This window comes from Micromesistius poutassou, assembly GCF_964030765.1.
Source record: "Micromesistius poutassou genome assembly, contig: SCAFFOLD_628, whole genome shotgun sequence".
Lineage (NCBI taxonomy): Eukaryota > Metazoa > Chordata > Actinopteri > Gadiformes > Gadidae > Micromesistius > Micromesistius poutassou.
This window is the reverse complement of record NW_028179613.1, coordinates 7,501-29,590: the sequence shown is the minus strand read 5'-3', so window position 1 is coordinate 29,590 and position 22,090 is coordinate 7,501. Positions and strand designations below refer to the sequence as shown.

The 22,090-nt window shown below is 52.0% G+C and overlaps 1 protein-coding gene across 1 annotated transcript; it reads left to right on the top strand.

The window, feature by feature from the left end:
- Positions 1-4,482: 4,482 nt before the first annotated feature.
- nobox (NOBOX oogenesis homeobox) lies at positions 4,483-16,769 on the top strand (the record flags this gene model as incomplete). The annotated part of the gene is made up of 11 exons (XM_084489630.1): positions 4,483-4,510; positions 5,470-5,786; positions 5,886-6,170; positions 7,161-7,329; positions 7,807-7,913; positions 9,702-9,859; positions 10,051-10,190; positions 12,074-12,353; positions 15,412-15,728; positions 16,243-16,547; positions 16,581-16,769. The coding sequence occupies 11 exons, from the start codon at positions 4,483-4,485 to the stop codon at positions 16,767-16,769; spliced, it is 2,295 nt and encodes a 764-aa protein (XP_084345756.1).
- Positions 16,770-22,090: the final 5,321 nt, after the last annotated feature.

Sequence of the window (22,090 nt, the reverse complement as noted above, 5' to 3'; positions counted from 1 at the left end):
CACACACACACACACACGCACACACACACGCACATGCACACGCACGCACGCCACGACACTTGCTCACACACACACACACGACACATGAACTCTCCCACGCGGACGGACACACCTGACACACGAACAGATGTAGAGAATATTTTGTGCATTTAAAACCTGCAGCCGTCTGATCACGCTGTGCATCATATCTTTGGCCTTCCTCCTCCTCCTCGTCGTCATCATCCTCATCCTCTTTGTGGTCACACCGGCGCGGCCGTGCACTGCGGGGGCCGGTCCGCGAGGTACGGAGCAGCCTTGGGGGGGGGGGGGGTCTGGTCTGTTTGTGTATAGCACAATTACGTATCAAAGTCGTAAACTTCACCCGATTCCCCTCGCATGCCTCACTTTCTTACTCCTCCACTATTGGCTGTTTTGTTAGGGGAGTGGGCGGGACTACCAGGGAGTGTGTTGTGTGTGTGGGGGGGGGTGGGGGTGGGGGGGGTTGACTCTGGAGGACCCAAGGTCGGCCCCCGCCCCCCCCCCCACCCCCCTCCTCCTCCTCCTCCTCCTCCCAGCCCTGTTTGAACCATGACAGAATATATATCACCCCTGACCACCGCGGTCCAATGGTAGTCCCTTTACTGCCCCCCGGGGGAGGGAAGGGGGGGGGGGAGGGAGGGGAGGAGGGGGGAGGCCTCAGGGTCAGGGCCGGGGGGGGGGGGGGGGGCCGCTGCAGCAGGAGTCCGGGGGGGGGGGGGGGGGGGGCGCGCTTCTATCTAAGAGATTGTAACAATAACCACACACCAGTGAGACTAGTGGACTAGTAGCTTCTATTATACTCTGTACTGTAGAGCAACATGCATGGGAGTCGATTATACTAGTCTGGGTGTGTATAGATGACTGTGTTTGTCTGTTTGTTGTGGTCATTTGTATGCGTGTGAGAGTGTGTGTGTGTGTGTGTGCGTGTGCGTGCGTGTGTGTGAGACAGAGGGGAGTGCTCAAGGTGGAATGTACCATGGGAATGTGTTTACCTGCTTCAGCAGTTCTGCTGCTCTTCCATAGACGGGTAATTACACATTCCCCGCCCTTTCGCTATGTGTCAGTCTGTGTGTGTGTGTGTGTGTGTGTGTGTGCGCACGCGTGTGTACTTTCCCCTGTGTCCTAGTGTGTGTGTGTGTGTGTGTGTGTGAGTGCCCACACCTCATTAACCCTGTGAGTGTCTAGGCATCTCTCTGGATCCTCCTGTTCCACCCACACATCATCCTGACTCTCGTGTACTCACCTGCCTGTATCCGTACGCATGTGTTTTTGTGTGTGTGTGTGTGTGTGCGTGTGTGCGCGTGTGTGTGTTCCTGTCCATTCACTGACTGTGGATCGATATCTCCCCCCCCCCACCCCCTCACAGTGTCTTTCACACACACTAACTTGTGTCTTTCACCATCTGTCTAACCGTCTCTCTGGTCAAGGATATTCTGTAGGACACGACACTATTTTTCACACAGGCCGGATTCTCTCTTAACTCTACTGTCTTTTTTAAAGTAACTGTTAAAGTGTAAAAAAAAACCCTGTTTGTATCCATCTTAACTTGCATAGCCAAATAAGAGGTGTGTGTGTGTGTGTGTGTGTGTGTGTGTGTGTGTGTGTGTGTGGGTGGGTGGGTGGGTGGGTGGGTGGGTGTGTGCGTGTGTGTGTGTGTGTGTGTATGTGTGTGTGTGGGCCTGCTAATTTGTATGATTAGCTTGCTGTGCGAACGGGTGTGTTTTGGTGTGAATGTGTGCGCGCGTGTGTGTGTGTGTGTGTGTACGAGCGAGCGAGCGTGTACGTGTGCAACACTATCTGTTTGTTGTTCCCCCATCCTGTTTTTATACATTTGCATTTTTTTAAGGCTGAGTTTCTGTCATTGGTTGAGTGCGCTGGAGGAAGCCGATCCTTCTGGCCACCACTCTGTCACTAATCTGCCACTTTGTTCCAAATAAAAGACCTTATTGGGTAAAAATAGACTGCCTCGTCTTTCTGTTGTTCCGTCCGTCTGTCGTTCTGTTGCTGGCCTGCCGATTGTTAGTACTTCCACTTGGTTCTATGAACATCTTTACTGCACCCACGGCGATATATTGTTTCACTGCTTATGACAAATGTGCTTATTGTAAGTCGCTTTGGATAAAAGCGAAGTCTGCTAAATGCCCTGAATGTAAATGTAATGTTCTCACTCCTGGAGTCGCAGTACATTTGGCTATGATCCCGGTTACTGCCTTATTTCTGTTTTGTTTTTTTACAAACCTTAGCAGAATAAAAACGAGGGTGAATCTCTGGAAGAAGATAAAACGATCACGGAGCGCGTAGAGATAGAAGACGAAGCCTGGCCATCATTCTCTGCTATGTGACTTCTCAACGTAAAAGCCGCGTTCACACCAAAAGCGACGAGGGCGGCGCGACTCCGTACCAAGTCAACATATAGACGCGTTCCAGGCGCATGACGCCTGGAACGCGTCTATACGTCGAAATCAACGTACAAAGTCAACGTATAGACGCGTTCCAGGCGCCATGCGCCTGGAGTCGCGCCGCCCGCGTCGCTTTTGGTGTGAACGCGCCAGAAGGACAAAATCTGTGTAAACGTTTTTTCCACGTATTTTAACGACGGGGCCCACAACGGCAGCCTCATGTGTGTCGTCTCGGTTACCATGGCGTCGCACGCACACTAGGGCCCCTGGGAGCATCGTAACACAACACATGAAACACGCAACACACCTGAACACTACTACTCACACACGACCGTGAACTCTCACTCCCCCGCCACCATGACACAGTCGCTGCACTGTTGGCCTGGCCTACATTCCGCCGTCCGGCCCGCTGCGCTAAGTTAAGCAGTGTGTCCATAGCATATCTTAACCGGGTTTATATTTGCACGGTTGTGATCACAGATCTTTAAAAAAAAAAAAAAAAAAGCACATTGACGCCTAGCGCAGTAAAAACCCCAAGCAAGGGATTATTCCGTTTTATTTGATTTAAATTCAAGAAATAAATGGATTGTATGAAATGAAATACCCATGGCTGCTTCTCTGAGCGCATAGCGACGTTAATTCAGTCTGAACATTTTCCATTTTCCTTGGTGCCTTACTTTGCATTTTTATTTTTATTTTCATTTGCGACTTGAACCGACCGGGAGGTACAGAGTCGAGGGTGGGGTCTGAATAATGGGGAGGTTGGAGCCGGGGACGCATTTCATTAAAATAGCGAGTCAAAACCGCATCGACCGCGGCAAAGCCCAGGACGAAGAGAGCATGACGTTTAATAAGGAGGAGAACCATGGATGCATAGAAGGGAACACGCTTTCCTCTCCTCCCGTGTTTAGTGGGGCTTGCTGCGACTGATATGGAAAATATGCAGCAGCACGTAGTTGAGTTGAGGCCGACGGTTGAGGGGGGGCCGCGCGCCCCCCTCTGGAGGGAGACGGCGGTGCACTTCAGTAGCCAAACGTCATGTTCTGTAGCCGGAGTTCAAGGTAGTTGGAATTAGGTGTAATTGATCTGAGGCGTCAGAGCCGAAACATTGCACCACCTAGTGGCAAAAAAAAGTTAAAGGCTAAATCCTCAAGCACTTTAATGTGTGACTCGGCATATACCGTTATTTCGATTCACATGAAGCGCAAAATAATGCATGTTTTTTTAGGGGTGCAATCATGCAAATTGCTAGTGAAATGGATGTTCAATTTGAATAAAGGTCAACGACTTCATAATTTCCATTTATCCGTTAAATGTGCTTTAATTCATGTGCATGCCTTTTCTGTTTTTAGTGACAACGAGGTCAAACTATCGCGCTTCTGCCTACATTATTAAAACCCATTATGTCCTTGAGTTTGTAGTTTGTAGTTCTTTTCTTTCATTCCCCATTATATTGATTAAACCGGAGGCTATGACGGGTGACGTTTCTCCGCGACGTCCAAATCTGGATTTTTTTGATGTTGGGTTAATCGTGGAGCGCACATACACATTCTTCATCAAGCACTTGATGATACAGCCTTTTCAAGAGCAAAGACACACCAAACCATTGACTACTACATTACCGAAGGCCTACAGCCTGCTGTGGACTTAGATTGGCCGCTGCTCTTGGCGACTTAAGCGGACTATTTACCCTAATTAAAAAGGAAAACAAAATATTTAAAATATATCAGCCATGATAGGAATGGCTTAAAGCTGTTTACGCCTCTACTCTGCAAACATCTGACAATGTATGTAAATTGTGACACTTTACAAGGTGAATAGGCATGCATCTCTTTGATCCCCTCGTCTCAAGTGCCGTGGTTGATCGATTAGGTTCATAACAAATCCTTCACCTTTGGCGGAATCTCCACTGATTGGCTGCGCCACTTTGACCCTTCACGTGACGACGCTCACCGAGTGAACAACCAATCAACCCATCAGCCTTGTTAGCATTCTGGAAGTTTCGCCAAAGTTGTTTGCCAACGAGACATAATTGATAGACGCGCTTATTTATTGGTGATTCCTTATGGACGGGGAGAGTGATTTGGTGGACGGTAAGGAGATAATTAGTTTTCCCTCATTGCCTTAATTAGTACATGTTAAGTGACATAGCTTGCTGACCTGGTTTTGTAAAAGCGCGTCAGGCTAACCCAGCGACCGTAGATTAGGAAAACCTTTCCGAATTCCGGCTGTAACTATGAACGATAACAAACTTTTATATTCCCAAGAGGTTCACACTAGTCACTGAAGGCCATATGAAATTAATTATTTCCCATTAACATTTAAGACCCCGGAGAGTTGACGGTTTGGAACATTTGGTGAGGTGCGCGCGTGGCCAGCCGAGCGGAGTTAATTAAGGGTCCAGGGGTCCTCACCTGAGCGGACAGCGCACGCGGCCCTCATTAGCCCACGCGCTCACCTGGGAGCGCGTGTGACCTTCGGTACAACTATAAAGAGCTTTCGAAGCACTGCTTTGATGTGACTGTAATTCATAAACATGCATTTGTGCTCTATAACCAAATAATAAAGTTGTTGCCCAATGGGGAAGACGTATTAAAAGCCTAGGCCGCGGCGGTGTGGCTGAAAAAAAACATATCACGATATAACGATATATTTCGATCATATTGATCGAAATCGATAACTATTGATCATTTTAATGACCTGAAAAGACTAGTAATTACCACGCTGGATTTAAACACTTCTGTTTAACACTTAATACGACCTTCCACTGTTCTTCATTGATAAATACTTGATAAATACTAATGTCGACACAACAATGAAAAACACTCAAATATTGTAAATAAGTACGGAACCGTGTTTGAGTAACAAACCCAGCTGCTAGAGTCAGTGGTCCAGTCTCTTATCGATACATACTGAACATGTTTTATATTGATTAGATTGATCATAAGTCTTATCAAAATACAATAATGTATTGTCTTATTGCCCGGGCCTAGCCACAACACAAACAGCCGTGTTCCACTGAGAGCTGAAGACCAGCGTTGCTCTGTTCCAGGCTGTCCGAGCCTACTGTGTAAAGAACACGAGGACTCTGACACCAGAGACGGTGGACTGATGGAGGAGGAGGAGGAGGAGGAGGAGGAGGAGGAGGAAGGGGGCGTGGAGGAGACCGAAGCAGACACAGCCCCGCCCGAGGAGAACGAGGGGGCGTCGCCCGCTGAAACAGAAATGGAGAACGATGAGGCAACACTCTCGGACAAGAAGGGTCACGACTCAAACGGCCCCGAGCGAGCGAGCGAGCAGCAGGGGCGTGGCGGAGGAGGAGGAGCGCTGCGTCCGCCGCGGCACGGCGAGCCAGCGCCGGACGGCCCCGTGCACACGGGCGGCGGCGGCGGCGGCGGCGGCGGGGGGGGCGGCGGCGGCGGCGGCGGGGGCCCGGCGGAGGGCGGGACCGGCCCGGGCCTGACGCAGCAGCGGGGCCCTGAGGACGTCTCGCTGGAGGGCGGCGCGGTGGCGGCCGGCCCGGGGGGCGACGACGGCGACGACGGCGACGCCCGGCAGCTCTTTGACTCCCCCTTTGGGGCCGTGAGCCACTACTCCCCCCTGGCCTCGGTCCCTCTCCTCCTGACCGTGACACACCCCCGCGACCACACCCACGCCACCCCCACGCCGGCGCGGCCCCGGGGGCCCCCGGGGGCCCACAGCACCCTGCCACAAGACCCGACGCTCCTCCAGCTGGTCCTGAGACCAAAGGAGGTGAGGAGAGCCCCGCCCCACCTCTTGTGTTAAGGGAGAACTCCGGCCATGTCTAACCCCGTTAGTGTTTTCCTGAGGGTCGTCCCGTGTTGAGGGAAGCCAAAAAAAAAAACAGACGAAAATTGATTTGACCAAAGCCAGAGATCTGCGCTGGCTGCCGGCGCTACGGAATAGCTCTAACGCTAAGCTACGGGGGCAAGCTCTTTATCCGCTTTTTGGGGGCTTCTAAACACGTTCAGAAAAACCATTCCAAGACCTACGTACCACGCGTTGGTTCCTTACGAGACACCACCGTGCTCGTTTAACTCAAACAGTGTGGCCAAACGGTATCAACTTTGCGTTTTTTGCATGTAAACACTCACCGCAGATTACCCCCGTGGACATTTAAAGCCAGAAAGCCCTCACTAGCCGATAGCAGAACGGATGCGCGCGGGTGCACAGCCACTGTGGCTAGTGGCTGGGAGCGCATCCTTAACCCTAACCCTAACCCTGACCCTAACCCTAACCCTAACCCTGACCCTAACCCTAACCCTGACCCTAACCCTAACCCTAACCCTGACCCTGACCCTGACCCTAACCCTGACCCTAACCCTAACCCTAACCCTAACCCTGACCCTAACCCTGACCCTGACCCTAACCCTGACCCTAACCCTAACCCTAACCCTGACCCTGACCCTAACCCTGACCCTAACCCTAACCCTAACCCTGACCCTAACCCTAACCCTAACCCTGACCCTGACCCTAACCCTGACCCTAACCCTAACCCTAACCCTGACCCTGACCCTAACCCTAACCCTCGACATGGGGTGACCCTCAGGAAAACACTAACAGGGTTAAAACATCGCCGGAGTTCTCCCTCTTTAAGGCCCACTCCCGACATGTCGTTCCCGCTGGCGGAGCCGCGGGCCGCAGAACGAGGAGGTCTGTCTGAGGAGGCGCCGCGTCTGAACGCTTGTGGCTGTCGGTCGGCAGACGCAGACGCAGACACAGACGACGTCGTCCCAGGCGGGCCGCGCGCGCCGCTCCGTCCGCTACCGGGGGAGGAGGAGGCTGATGGTCCTGCCTCCGCTGCCCACCCTGGACCTGCTGGGCGAGGTGGTGGAGTGCGACCCGCGGCCCCCCGCGGCCAAGAAGAAGACCCGGACGCTGTACACCGCTGGTACGGTACGGGGAGGGGGAGGTGGGGGGGGTGGAGGGGGGAGGGTGGACGCTAGGCGCTGTCTGTTACACAACACGGGGCGGCTGTTGGAGCACAGCTTAGCTGTAACATGGTGCGGTGCCCAGTAAAGCAGGTAATTAGTACAGAACAAAACATGTGAGGAACGTGATTTGGAGTCCTCGCGGATTCCGTTGGCTCGTGTCGAACGGGGGGGGGGGGGGGGGGCACTCGCCAGCAGTGTATTACTGGCTTCACATGAGTGGGAGGAGAAACATGAAATCATATTAAGCCGGCCAGTTTTTTTTCCGTTTGCCGTCACGACCGAAAAAGACTCGGCCGTGGAGGAAGTTAGATTTGAATGTGAGATTACTTTGGTCGACGACGGCGTGAATTTCCGGATTTCACGGATGACTTTAATGACGGGGATTTGGTTTTTGTCTGCGTGTAATCCCGTGTCGGGCCGGTCTGTCTGCGCAGATCAGTTGGAGCATCTGGAGTCTCTGTTCCAGGACGACCACTACCCCGACGGGGAGAAGAGGAAGGTCATCGCCGCGTCCGTCGGGGTCACGCCCCAGAGGATCATGGTACGGGTTCAGTCCGCCGGGCCGCTGCTAAGACACTCATGGTTCATGTCTTCCATCGCAGAACTTTTTTTTTTTTTAACATTAGTCACTAACTGGTTCATTTCGGTCAGGACCATTTGTTCGGGGAGCGGTCCGGTTGTGTTTGTTCAGCCTGACTTTGGCGGCCTGTTGAATCCCCGTGGCCGTCCACAGCCACACGGTGCTGCTGCAGCAGCACCAGTGAGAGTCCACTGACCAGCAGAGTCAGTGGTACCCTGGAGCCATTTGATAGCACTGATTCAGAACCACGCTGCTCATCCAGGTGACACGCTATGTGGAGCAGGCCTGGTGGTGGGTGTTGACGGTGACTTGTGCCGTTAACGTAGCACTGGAGCTCCAGAGCCACGTCTAGAGAGCTGTAGGGTCTGGCACCGAGTGATGAGAACGGCCCCACCTCGAGGAACTCCAATAGATAAGACTCTCGCCGTATCCGGTCGGTAAAACAGCAACGCTTTTGGCCCCGCCCCTATATCAGATACACCGATGTGATTGGTTAATGTTCTGGGGCCAGGGGGAATCGGGGAGTGAGTATATCGCTCGTTTCCCAGAGTGACTCGCTGAGCAAAGTCAAATTGTGCTCTGGAGAGAACTCTGGGTTTCCCGGGTAGCGTTCAGTTAATGCAGAGGTTGATGGGAGACCGAGCAGGCGGCCCTGTTGTGCGTTTCCTTCCGGATCGTTAATCTCAACAGGCCTCTGCTCAGACAGTGTTTTGAAGCTGGCTGTATAAGTAATGAGCCAAGTCTTTGTCTGCTAAATGCCCTAAATGTAAATGTTGTTGTGGGCGGAGTCACTTAATACGTGTGTGTACAGCGCGGCCGGCCAGAACTAACGCCGTGCTCTATTTAAATCAGACAAATGAGCCATTAACTCCATTTTAATCTTGCGTCTCCTTATTCTCTTCCCCCTAATTATCTCCTATTTTTAACATATTCTTTGTTTCTTTCTCTCTCCCTCCCTCTCTCCCTCCCTCCCTCTGTGTCTCCATGTCCTCCCTTCTTCCTCTGTGTTCCTCTGCATTTACCTCCCGTTCTCCTCTCCCTGGTCTGCTCTGTCCCTCTGCCCCTAACGCTCTCTCTCCTCTCCTCTCCCTGGTCTGCTCTGTCCCTCTGCCCCTAACGCTCTCCTCTCCTCTCCCTGGTCTGCTCTGTCCCTCTGCCCCTAACGCTCTCTCTCTCTCTCCTCTCCCTGGTCTGCTCTGTCCCTCTGCCCCTAACGCTCTCTCTCTCTCCTCTCCCTGGTCTGCTCTGTCCCTCTGCCCCTAACGCTCTCTCTCCTCTCCTCTCCCTGGTCTGCTCTGTCCCTCTGCCCCTAACGCTCTCTCTCCTCTCCTCTCCCTGGTCTGCTCTGTCCCTCTGCCCCTAACGCTCTCTCTCTCTCTCCTCTCCCTGGTCTGCTCTGTCCCTCTGCCCCTAACGCTCTCTCTCTCTCTCCTCTCCCTGGTCTGCTCTGTCCCTCTGCCCCTAACGCTCTCTCTCTCTCTCCTCTCCCTGGTCTGCTCTGTCCCTCTGCCCCTAACGCTCTCCTCTCCTCTCCCTGGTCTGCTCTGTCCCTCTGCCCCTAACGCTCTCCTCTCCTCTCCCTGGTCTGCTCTGTCCCTCTGCCCCTAACGCTCTCTCTCCTCTCCTCTCCCTGGTCTGCTCTGTCCCTCTGCCCCTAACGCTCTCCTCTCCTCTCCCTGGTCTGCTCTGTCCCTCTGCCCCTAACGCTCTCTCTCCTCTCCTCTCCCCGGTCGTCTCTCTGTGGTCCAGGTGTGGTTCCAGAACCGGCGGGCCAAGTGGAGGAAGATGGAGCGCTCGGCCAAAGGGGAGAAGCAGAGCCGCGTGGGCAGCAGCAGCGGCGGCGGCAGCAGCAGGGTGGCCGTCCAGCCCAGCCACCCCTCGCTGTCCTCCAGAGTGGCGCATCCCGTGTCAGTAACCCCCTGAATCCACGTGTCGCTCCTCCCTTCTCTCTTCTCGTTGGTTATCTCAACACGCAGCCCATGGCTTGTGTTCTCCACCGCGGGGGGGAACCCTCTCGACGTGACGTGCTACTCTTGTTGTGGAGGCTGCGGGGGGGGGCCCGGCGGAGCTGAACTGTTGTGTGTTTTGTCTTTGTCAGGAAGGGAGCCGGCTCTCTGTCCCTCTGTCGCTCTCCCTCCGGCGCTCGCTCACACCCCTCGGCCACGCCCGCCTTCTCCGTGCCGCCGGGCCACGCCCTGCCCTCCTACGGCGCGCTGCTGGCCAGCCTCACCAGCCAGGGTAAGCTCCACCACCACCACCACCACCACCACCACCACGCCCGTCGAGTCCCTTCAGCCGCCGGTCCAGAGCGCGGTACGGACGTGCACGTCCGGGGTGGAGCAGGTCGGAGCCGGGCTCCTTGCTCTAGGACCTGTGATGGTTCATCACCTCAGAGGTGTTCAGCCCGGGGCCGTGGGAGAATGGTTCTTACTGGGAGGGTTGTGGTTTAAAACCAGCTTCAACGGATCCTGTTGTCGTTGTTGTTGTGTGGCTGGGCCTTGGTTGAGGCCACTGGAGGTAAACGCACTGTCCACAGTCAGCTGAGGACTAGGGTTCTTTTTTTTTTTTACAAACTCATTGAAGCGGTTTGTCTGATCTACTAAAAGTAAAAGCTGGTGATTTATTTAACACGTTAAATTAGTTCAAGAGAGAATCAATTCAAACGATGTTAATGACATGTAACACATTTGCCGCTTCAGACACGATGTTATGGCACTCGCAACCGTTAACGTTGAGTACTGAATGGATTCTGTATAGCGAGCTAATTAAAGTCAAATTAAGAGTAATGTCCGTAATAAATTGACTGTGAAACCCAATTATTAGAGTTGCCATTCCCACATTTTTAGCATGTCAGTATAACCACACGGTCTCGCATTGATAATATTTACACCCTAACTTGTATTATTAGTGTTAACGGCGCTTTAGGTACGATTTAAGCGACACTACTTTAGTTTTAATTAGTTTTAAATGAAACAAAAAGAACCACCCGTCTAGCGACTGTTGAGTTAAAACGCTCTGTGAGAAGAACATCCGTCTCTGGCTGCCGCTGAGGCCTCGTTTAAGAGCCCATCTAGATCCAGGAGCGCTTAGAGAACCCTCTTAGAGAACCTTCTTAGAGAACCCTCTCAGAGAACCTTCTTAGAGAACCCTCTTAGAGAACCTTCTCAGAGAACCCTCTTAGAGAACCCTCTCAGAGAACCCTCTTAGAGAACCCTCTTAGGGAACCCTCTCAGAGAACCCTCTTAGAGAACCTTCTTAGAGAACCCTCTTAGAGAACCCTCTTAGAGAACCTTCTTAGAGAACCCTCTTAGAGAACCCTCTTAGAGAACCTTCTTAGAGAACCTTCTTAGAGAACCCTCTTAGGGAACCCTCTTAGAGAACCCTCTTATTGTGGGTTTTACCACTGCTGTTTCATGTTATTGAATGAATGAATGAATGAATGAACTTTATTTCAGACTCAGGTCCATAAATAGCACAAGACAAATATGATACAAAAATATAAAAAGTCAGTTTGTGTACAAAACATTTCAGCCAGTGCACCCCTCAGGCTGGAGGTATAACGAGCACAGCTCAGAGTGGGATTTACACGTACCACAATGATACTATTCCATTTATAAAATGTCCAAGGCATTTAATCCTTCTACATACAGCAAGAATATTGCCAGACAGTTTGAATGCAGGGAAATTGAGCCTTTTGTCCTGATTATTGATTGATCTATTTTAAAATTTGTTCTTTTTCTTGGTTTTAATCCATATATTGCTCTTGCTGGATTGTTTTTTACTTTAAACGTTAACTCATAAACAGTTTTCACTGTAACCCACGAACACGAGGCCTACCAGACCGACCGAGGTTCAGATGTCCTTCAAACGCACAAAGTTCCCTTTTTTTTTTTTATTGCTGATGCTGTGTCACGTTCACCTGCAGTCCCCGTAGGAATTGATTGATTGATTGATTGATTTGGAATAAAGACAAAAACATCATTCCCAAACATCATTCTCATTCAGGGACCAGGATGGGAATAAGTGCAAGCACTTATTCCCATCCTGGTCCCTGGAGCAGTGCCGATAGAGGTGCCGATAGAGCTTCACTGACGTCCTTTTATCTCTGACTGCCGCCCCAGGCCAGCCGGGCCCCACGGCCCCGGGGCCGCACCGGCCTCCGTCTCTGGGGGTCCCCTCGGAGTACCACCCCCCGCCGCCAATGCACAGCCCGCCGCCGCTGAGGAGAGCCAGCCTGCCCCTCTACGCCGGCAGCTACAACCCCAACCCCGCCCTGCCTCAGCTCAGCACCCCCGCCCACACCCCCCCGCCGCTCTTCATGGAGGCCCTGGAGGGCAGCGCCTTCCTGGCCCACCTGGACTACCCGGGGAGGGACACGCCCCTGCTGCACGCCGACGGCAGGTCAGCACGGTGCACGGGCCTGGGTCAGGGCCCAGGGTGAGGCCCCAGGGCCCCTACTGTGTGTTCACAGGCCTGGGTCAGGGCCCAGGGCCCCTACTGTGTGTTCACAGGCCTGGGTGAGGCCCCAGGGCCCCTACTGTGTGTTCACAGGCCTGGGTCAGGGCCCAGGGCCCCTACTGTGTGTTCACAGGCCTGGGTGAGGCCCCAGGGCCCCTACTGTGTGTTCACAGGCCTGGGTCAGGGCCCAGGGTGAGGCCCCAGGGCCCCTACTGTGTGTTCACAGGCCTGGGTGAGGCCCCAGGGCCCCTACTGTGTGTTCACAGGCCTGGGTCAGGGCCCAGGGCCCCTAATGTGTGTTCACAGGCCTGGGTGAGGCCCCAGGGCCCCTACTGTGTGTTCACACCAAACGCGACGGCGGCACGACACGTTTCAATACAAAGTCAACGCAGGAGACGAGAATCGGGCGAAATTTGTCGTGGCACAAACCTGCGGCAAGATTTGATTGACGGCGCGACATTTTTCCCTGTCACGGGCGGGCACGTTCACGAGGATTTGCAGCGCGACAAATTTTGCTGAAGTTTAAGTATTTGAACTTTGCCGCGGCATTCGAGTGAGACAGCCAATCAGCGTTCACTCCCTGTGGGTAACGTGGGTGAAGTAACGTAAAACAGCCAATCAGCATTCAACCGGCCGGGCCAACCGTTCCCTGCACTCCGCAGTGAACCGCAGCTTGGAGGAGAAAGTGATTGTTGCCGTTTGCGACTCCCGGAGCTCTATATAATATAATATAATATATACAATATATGTAATATCACGGCACAAAGCTGTGTGCACCTCCGGGTGATATTATGAACCCATAAACGACGGGCATTCCGACGTCTCTCCCTCTTCCACAACAGGTACAGACACAATGGTGGTTATCTCGGCCGTGGTTGATGAGACTGAATTGGCATGAAGCACCGTTGGCGGGGAAAACGCTCCGCGACAAAATTCGCTCCGTGACAAAATTTGCCTGACATAACTGCACACATAACTGCACAAGACACATTTTTCGCCTGGTCGCGCTGTTGCCAAAGTTTTGCACGCAACAAATCATAATCTGTCGCTGTGCAGTTATGTCAGGCGAATTTTGTCGCGCAGCGAATTTTGTCGCACAACATCTTTTGCCCGCCAACGGTGCTTTATGCCAATTCATTCTCATCAACCACGGCCGAGATAACCACCATTGTGTGTCTCTACCTGTGGGGGAAGAGGGAGAGACGTCGGAATGCCCGTCGTTTATGGATTCATAATATCACCCGGAGGCGCACACAGCTTTGTGCCGTGATATTATATACTGTATATCGTATATATTATATTATATAGATATTTATATATTATATATAGAGCTCCGGGAGTCGCAAACGGCAACAATCACTTTCTCCTCCACGCTGCGGTTCACTGCGGAGTGCAGGGAACGGTCGGCCGGTTGAACGCTGATTGGCTGTTTTACGTTACTTCACCCACGTTACCCACAGGGAGTGAACGCTGATTGGCTGTCTCACGCGAATGCCGCGGCAAAGTTGAAATATTTCAACTTCAGCGAAATTTGTTGCGCCGCAAATCCTCCACGCGCCCGCCCGTGACAGGGAAAAATGACGCAGCGTCAATCAAATCTTTTGCCGCGACAAATATCGCCCGATTGGCGTCTCTACGTTGACTTTGTATGGAATATGGAAACAGTTAGGATATCAGGACTGAATATAAGCCTGCTCTGAGTACCGTGTAGTGACCCGGGTCCCACTGCAGCCTGCCGTCCCTCTGCTCTGCTTCCATCTCCATCTCTTGTCCTCCATAGAAAGTAGGGCTGGGAATCTCTCAGAACCTCACGATTCGATTTGATTCAGAGGTCAACAATTAGATTCTAAAACGATTATCGATGCATCTCGCTGCAAATTTTTTTCTATGTACATTTCCATGCCTGATTTTCTAAACTATATATATACATCTGAGTTTGCTAATCACTTCCTACTTGCGTGATGATCGTTAAAGACAATCAACAGTTGAATTACCTTATCTAATATTTTATATTAGATAAAGTCGGTTCTCTGCGCAGAGAACCCGCAGGCAGAAAGGAGAGTTTTCTGTAGCGCTCTGCAGCAGGCCAACAGAATGTTGCAGCAGGCGAACAAATTTAATAAAAAAACATTTTTAATTCAGATCATCAACTTATCTGCATCGAGACGGAATCGTTCTAGAGAGAATCACAATGCATCAAAGAATGTATTGTATTTTCCAACCCCTCCATAATAAGGCACAAAAAACCAATACAAATGATACAATTCTTTAAAATGACATCCGTATCATTGTGATTACTTTGGCGTTGCTCGATTCAGATATTACCGGGAACATAAGCAGCGTAGAAGTCTTGTTTTTTGTGGGACACACCTGGTGTTGTCAAGTGGCCTCGTCACTGGGGGGATCAATAGCTGGATCAATAGGCTGTGTTGTGCTGGAGACATGTGCCTTCACTCCTACTCTCCAAACCCGGCGTGGGCGTTTGAACCACTGAGTCACATTCTCCTTGGGAAGAAGACATGAGCCGTTAGCCGTAAGAGCGCCGCGCAAAGGTTAAGTAACCGCAGAGCCCCGCAAAGGTCACCGCACCGGATGTCAACAGGGAGGGAGGAGGAGACCAAACGCTAAGGCCTGTGTTTGGTAAAATAAGCAAGATGGTTTTCATTTGAAGGTTGACAGGGTAATAGTGACCTGGTGATATATATATCCATAGGCGTTCGTGGTCCGGTGGATGTTGAGTGGGGCCGTTTCCTGGACTTGTCCAACGGATTGTTGCTCTTGGAAATTACATGAATGAACGCCTCTAGCGTCTTCATCATCACGTCCACTTTGCAAATAATGGATTCTCAGATTCTCTCTTTCCGAGCATTTAATAATTAATGGCAAATGGCAGAATATCATCAAGCGATCGATGTGGTGTTAAAAATAGAAGTGACTCGTCAGTCTTTGACTGCGCCGGTTGACGTGTGTGTTCCCCCCCCCCCCCCCCCCTCGGTGCCAGCTCCCTGTTCGACTACGGAGAGCGGCTGGACTACCTGACCTCTGCTGGCCCGCAGAGCATCAGCGCCCACAGCGGCTACCCCTACCAGCACCCCCCCCTCCACCCCCCCCAGCGCCTCACCTACCTCACGCCCTCCCCCTACCTCACCCCCAACCCCCCCCCACCCCCCCCCGACTCCAACCCCCCCACCTCCTACCTGACCTTCGGCCCCGGGGCCGGCGCCAACGGGGTCGTGACCTACGCCGCCGGAGGCCACGCCTACTTCCAGCCCCACACCAACCCGGGGCAGATCCTGCTGCAGGCGCCCGGGCACCACGGTGGGTCTGAGCCCGGGGGGGGGGGCGGGGCCTGGATCAGAGGGGGAGGGGCCGACGCAGAGTGCGTTGATTAGGGGAGTTACTCTGAGCCCGCGTGACGATTCGATACGATACGATTATTTTTCGATACTTCAGAATTCCCCCGCGATACGATACGATTCGATTCGATACTCAATATTCTTTCCATTATATCTATTAATATAATATCTATCAAATGTATCATTCATTATTTGCCTCTTATTGAGCGTACAGAAGCAGTATTCTCCACACACGTTAGTGCTCACTGCAGGTCTGGTACGGCAATCAGCCACCGTAAAAAAAATAAAGAACGAAGCAAAGAAAGACTGACCTACAGGCTACACTTCAAGTTAGTCTTTCTTTTTTTAATAATCAATACTCTTGCGGACGAATCGACGCATCGAATCATCGGCTGTATAATCAATCAATCAATCGATACAAATCAATGAATAGTCACCGCCCCCTAGTGTTGATGATGATGTTGTTGTGTGTCCAGGGGCCGCGGCGGCCTACCAGTCCTACTCCTGGGGCAGCGTCCTGGGCCAGCCGGCCGCCATGCAGCGGGCCCCGTGTCCTTCCTCCTCCTACGCCGGCGCCCTGCCCCCCTCCTCCTCCTCCTCCTCCTCCTCCTCCTCCTTCTTCCCCCCCCCCCCCAGGGCGGGCCACGGCCCCTCCAACCCACAGCGCTGCTCCTCCCACACCCAGACGCACAGCTCCATCACGAGCACCGCCACCAGCGACGGCGGCGGCGGCAGCACGGCGGCTGTCGTCGTCGTCAGCCACGGGCCCCTCCCCCCCGCCGCCACCGCCGCCGCCCCACCGCCGCCGCCACAGGCCCCAGGGCCGCCCCCGCCGCCGCCGCCGCCGCCGCCCCACCACCCCAGGGGGGCCGCCCTGCCGGCCCAGGTCAGCCCTGCCTCGCCAGGCAGCCCGGCAGCGCCCTCGTGTGTCAAGATCGAGTATGAGAGCCCCGGCCAGATCCACAGCCACTTCCACTGCGACTTCTCCCCCATACACTTCTGAGTGCACAGGGGCAAAATAAAGTTTGTGACTGTGAATCGTATTTATATGTTTACTAGGTTCAGAGTATTGGCTGCTCTGTGTTTTGTCGCGGCCTGACCCTTTATGTTCATTGTTGTTTGACCTTGACTCAATCCCCTTTGATTGCCGGGTTGAGTTTCGTCCAGTGTGCCTTGAATACAAACCAATTACATTGTTGTTTATTTCTGGATTGTGCGTGGTGCATTGAAACGGCGTGATTTGACTCGGCAAGTGTGTGCCTCGCCGTTCCAGTCCGGTCACCAGGGGGCGCTGTTTCCCCTTCAGTTAGAAACGCGTCGAGAGGGTAGCTGTCTCGGAGTGGCCGATCCTGGGCTAGAGAAGAAGGGCAGTGCTCAGTGGAACACGGCCCCGTCTCAGGACAACACTGATGCAAGCCCAAATCCTTAATCTGTCTGCTGCCATCTGCTGTAGTCATGTCTACGTCGTGTGTGTGTGTGTGTGTGTGTGTGTGTGTGTGTGTGTGTGTGTGTGTGTGTGTGTGTGTGTGTGTGTGTGTGTGTGTGTGTGTGTGTGTGTGTGTGTGTGTGTGTGTGTGTGTGTGTGCGCGCGCGCGCGAGTGTGGAGAAACATTTCACCGTTTCCCCGGAGACTGGCGGCCGGATTCGACCGCATGGATTCGACTATTAAGATTACGAAGTACAGCCCTGAATCACGGCCCACCCGAAAGGAAAGGCTACTTTCAATGCGCAGCTCTGGGCTGTCCTACAACTTTCAGAACGAATGGGGGGGGGGGGGGAGAGACGAGGCCGAGGGAGACGAGGGGTGAGGCGCCGGGCCTTATGAGATTGGGAATGAAGGATGAGAGTTGAGACGAGCAGTTGCCATGGGAGTCGGAGAGGCGAGTGATGGATGCCGCCTGCTACTAGAAGCCCGGGGTGGAGAGAGGTGGTGTGAGCGGGCGGGAGGAGGGAGGGCGGTGGGGGGAGAACAGAGCTGGCGGTTATGCAACTGCCGTGTTTTGGTTCGTTAATGAACCTCCGCTCTGCGCTCTGCCCGCACCGCGCGGCCGCTGAGCGAGCGGGGGGGGGGGGGGGGGGGGGGGGGGGGGGCGCCTCTGGCCAGTGTTGGCGGAAGAAGGGGCGGAACCACCACCACCGCGCACCCCGCGCTCAGACGCGCCCCGTGTGTGTTTCTCCTCTAGCACAGAAGTGGCTCACACACAGGGCACGCACACGCGCGCACACACACACACACACACACACACACACACACACACACACACACACACACACACACACACACACACCACACAGCAGGAAAGAAAACACGCCGGCGGGCGGGCAACATGCAGACCCTCCTTCATTCCTGGACGGGCCGGGTCCTGGCGCTCCCCTCCCTCACAGGCCCCCTCAGTGTGGAGGACCGCGCGGCCCGTCGCCGTTTTCTGCCAATTTCTGCTCCCTCGTCAGGTTTTGCGTGGTTCTGCGCATGCGCACGACGACACTAATTGATCCGCGGTGTAAAATATACATACTGTATCCCTTTAACTCTCCAAATAAAGACGTTATAATACGGTATCAGAGTCTGTCGAGTCGTGCTACCCTATCAAAAAAGTGCTGCATTATGTGTTTGGTAGCGTATTTAATCTGTTGACCCAACTGCCTCTACCAAACGATGCCCCACATGTTATTACAGAAACATGTTATTTTACACCACTACTCACCCCATGTACACTGTAAGAATACGGGAGCATATTTTGATACTGCATTATAACGTATTTATTGGAGATTTCAGCGGTACAGTACGTGTATTTTACACCCAATACTCAATAGCGTCGTCATGCGCATGCGCAGAACCACTGGGTAGCAAAATCTGATGGGTAGCAGAAATTGACAGAACGCCGGCCCTGTGAATGTGTGTGTGTGTGTGTGTGTGTGTGTGTGTGTGTGTGTGTGTGTGTGTGTGTGTGTGTGTGTGTGCGTGCGTGCGTGTGTGCGTGCGTGCGTGTGCGTGCGTGCGTGTGTGAGGGGAAAATGAGGCTAAATGAGAGTAGTTTGGGTAAGACTTGCTGATTCTTTTTTCCAGGACTTCGCTGTGTGAACAGAGGCTGTTCTCACAGCGCATAGCAGCGGTGTTGTCTGTCCGCTGCGCAGCGATCGGAGCAGGTCTGCGTGTCGTCTGTTGGGTGTGCGGGGAGCATCTGATAGGACGGCTCAGTCCCGCGGCTCCCTCCCAGGTCAATATTATTCAGTATTCTGAGACCCGAAAAAAGGGAACTTGTTTCAATATTTATGGATGTGGTCAAAAAATTAAATCCTCAGTCTTTCCAACACTCACACACCTACACACACACACACACACACACCTACAACACACACACACACACACACACACACACACACACCTACAACACACACACACACACCTACAACACACACACACAACACACACACACACACACACACACACACACCACACACACACACACACACACCTACAACACACACACACACACACACCTACAACACACACACACACACACACACACACACACACACACACACACACACACACACACACACACACACACACACAAACATTCCTTCAAAGCAGAACATTTAAATGAGCCAATCCGTTTATGATTGAGTTCTGACAGGCCTGCTTTCTGTGTTGTGACTTTCAGATTCCTACAATTTCCCTTTATGTGTTTTCTAAGAATTTGCCTTGCTCTAATAAACAAAATGTCGCCTGGCCCTTAAGCTACTGCTAGGCTACATAACGTGTTTATAATGTGATTAACATGTATTATGTTGTTAGATATATTTTCAAAGTGATTCTAGCAACACTCCTGTGTTTCTGCCGGGCAGCCACGAGAAAGGAAATAAACCAGCAGACACGAAAGACAGAATTGATGGCACTTTTCTGGGTAATACTTTGCGGAGTTAACACGACGTTGGCGTGTAGTTGTGTTTGGAGATTTCAAGCCAGAGAATCCAGTGAAAATGTTTACAAAAAATCTGCCTCCAAGTAGCCTAGTCCTGAACGTACAAACAAGTTGTGTACCGACCTGTTGGTCAGGACTCAAGACGGAGTGTCAGTTCAGGTGAAGCGTTAGCAGCCAGCATCCCCACGGAGCTGCCGGGACCCGGTGGATTCATCTCCGCTGATGACACGGTGGAACACAGGCTCTGTCGTGTGTTCCATATAGACCCCTTCGGGATTTATTTTGCTTCTGAGTACACGGCTGAACCAACCGCGTTTGTTTAGTCTTCTACAAATAAACGTGTTTTTGTTTACTGGAGGTCGATAGCTGAACGACAGGAATAGGCATTGGCGATTTGGCAGAGTGGAACGTAACTTTATTTATAAATGTATAAATATTTAAACCCCCCCCCCAAAAAAATCGTCATCATTAATAGTTTTGGTTTCCGAGAGGGCCTGGGTTTGTCATGGGTCATGCTCTTCATGATAATCATGATAATGATCCCTTCTACTGATTGCTTTGCCCGCCGTTCTAGCCAATTTCTGCTCCCTCGTCAGATTTTGCTACCTAGTGGTTCTGCGCACGACGACACTACTGATCCGCGGTGCAGTATTGGTGTAAAACACACATAATGTACCCTGAAATCTCCAATAAAGACGTTATTATACGATCGAATCATCATATCGAATCATGTTACCCTATCAAAAAGCGCTGCCTCATGTGTTTGGTAGCGTATTTAATCTGTTGACCCAACTGCCTCTACCAAACGATGCTCCCACTACAGAAACATGTTATGTTATGGTGCCTTCTATTTGTCCACCCGACTCGATTTGCGAGTCAGATTTCCGAGTACGAACCGGAAGTTGCAAATAGCATGCCCCCGAGGTCGTAAAAACGACTCGTCAACTCGTCTGAACTCAGAGGACCCCGAGTTCAGTAACGAAGATGGCTACTCCGAGCATCACATGTAAAAACATTGTGGTTTTCTACTATTTTAAGCACTTGTGTTTTTGTTGTAACCAAATGAAGAAGTCGTACACATAGCACTGTATACTGTTACCTATAGGCATGTCGTTACAGTCTTATTACGTGTTAAATACCGCCTATTTTGTAGCTTGTGCAGCTGAAATTGGCTAGAGACGCTCCATGTTGCTATGACAACAATGCCGATTCTTGAGCAGAAAGCAGAGCTCCGACTCGTCTTGTTAACGTGCGCCAAATAGAACGAAAAACCCGGGTCACTTGTTTTACGAGACGAATGTGACGTCACACCCGAGCTGCAAGTCGCGATTACAAGACAAATAGAAGGCACCATTACACTACTACTCACTCCATGTACACTGTAAGAATACAGGGAGCATATTTTGATACTGTATTATAACCTCTTTATTGGAGATTTCAGGGGGACAGCATGTGTATTTTACACCCAATACTCAATAGAGAACCACTGGGTAGCAGAAACTGACGCTGCGCCGGCGGCGTTGAGCGATGTGCCGCAGATGAGACGAGCAGTTAGTGACTTGTGAGCGGCGTCAGCTGACCTCATCAACACACCGCTGTTGTTCACCGAGACCAGATCAGATTAGACTTTATGGTGCCTTCTATTTGTCTCGTAATGGCGACTTGCAGCTCGGGTGTGACGTCACATTCGTCTCGTAAAACGAGTGACCCCGGGTTTTTCATTCTATTTGGCACACACACGTTAACAAGACGAGTCGGAGCTCTGCTTTCTGCTCAAGAATCGGCATTCGGCATTATTGTCATAGCAACATGGAGCGTCTCGAGCCAATTTCAGCTGCACAAGCTACAAAATAGGCGGTATTTAACACGTAATAAGACTGTAACGACATGCCTATAGGTAACAGTATACAGTGCTATGTGTACGACTTCTTCATTTGGTTACAAACAAAAACACAAGTGCTTAAAATAGTAGAAAACCACAATGTTTACTACATGTGATACTCGGAGTAGCCATCTTTGTTACTGAACTCGGGGTCCTCTGAGTTCAGACGAGTTGACGAGTCGTTTTTACGACTTCGGGGGCGTGCTATTTGCAACTTCCGGTTCGTAACTCGGAAATCCAACTCGCAGATCGAGTCGGGTGGACAAATAGAAGGCACCATTAGGTTTCGGGGGAGGGAGGGAAAACTCTAGTCTGGGTTGACCACCTTGCATTGCGCCTGCATTGCTTCGTGAGAATACTGTTTAATGACGCACCTAATGCTACTAATTGTACTGCGACAACATGGGTACAATGAAGAGAGGAGAACCGCTGGATGGTTTAGGAAGTCAGGGCGAGCTCGACGACGACAACTGGAACGCTGTGACCCTGCGGCCATCTCTAGGAAACAAGGAAAAC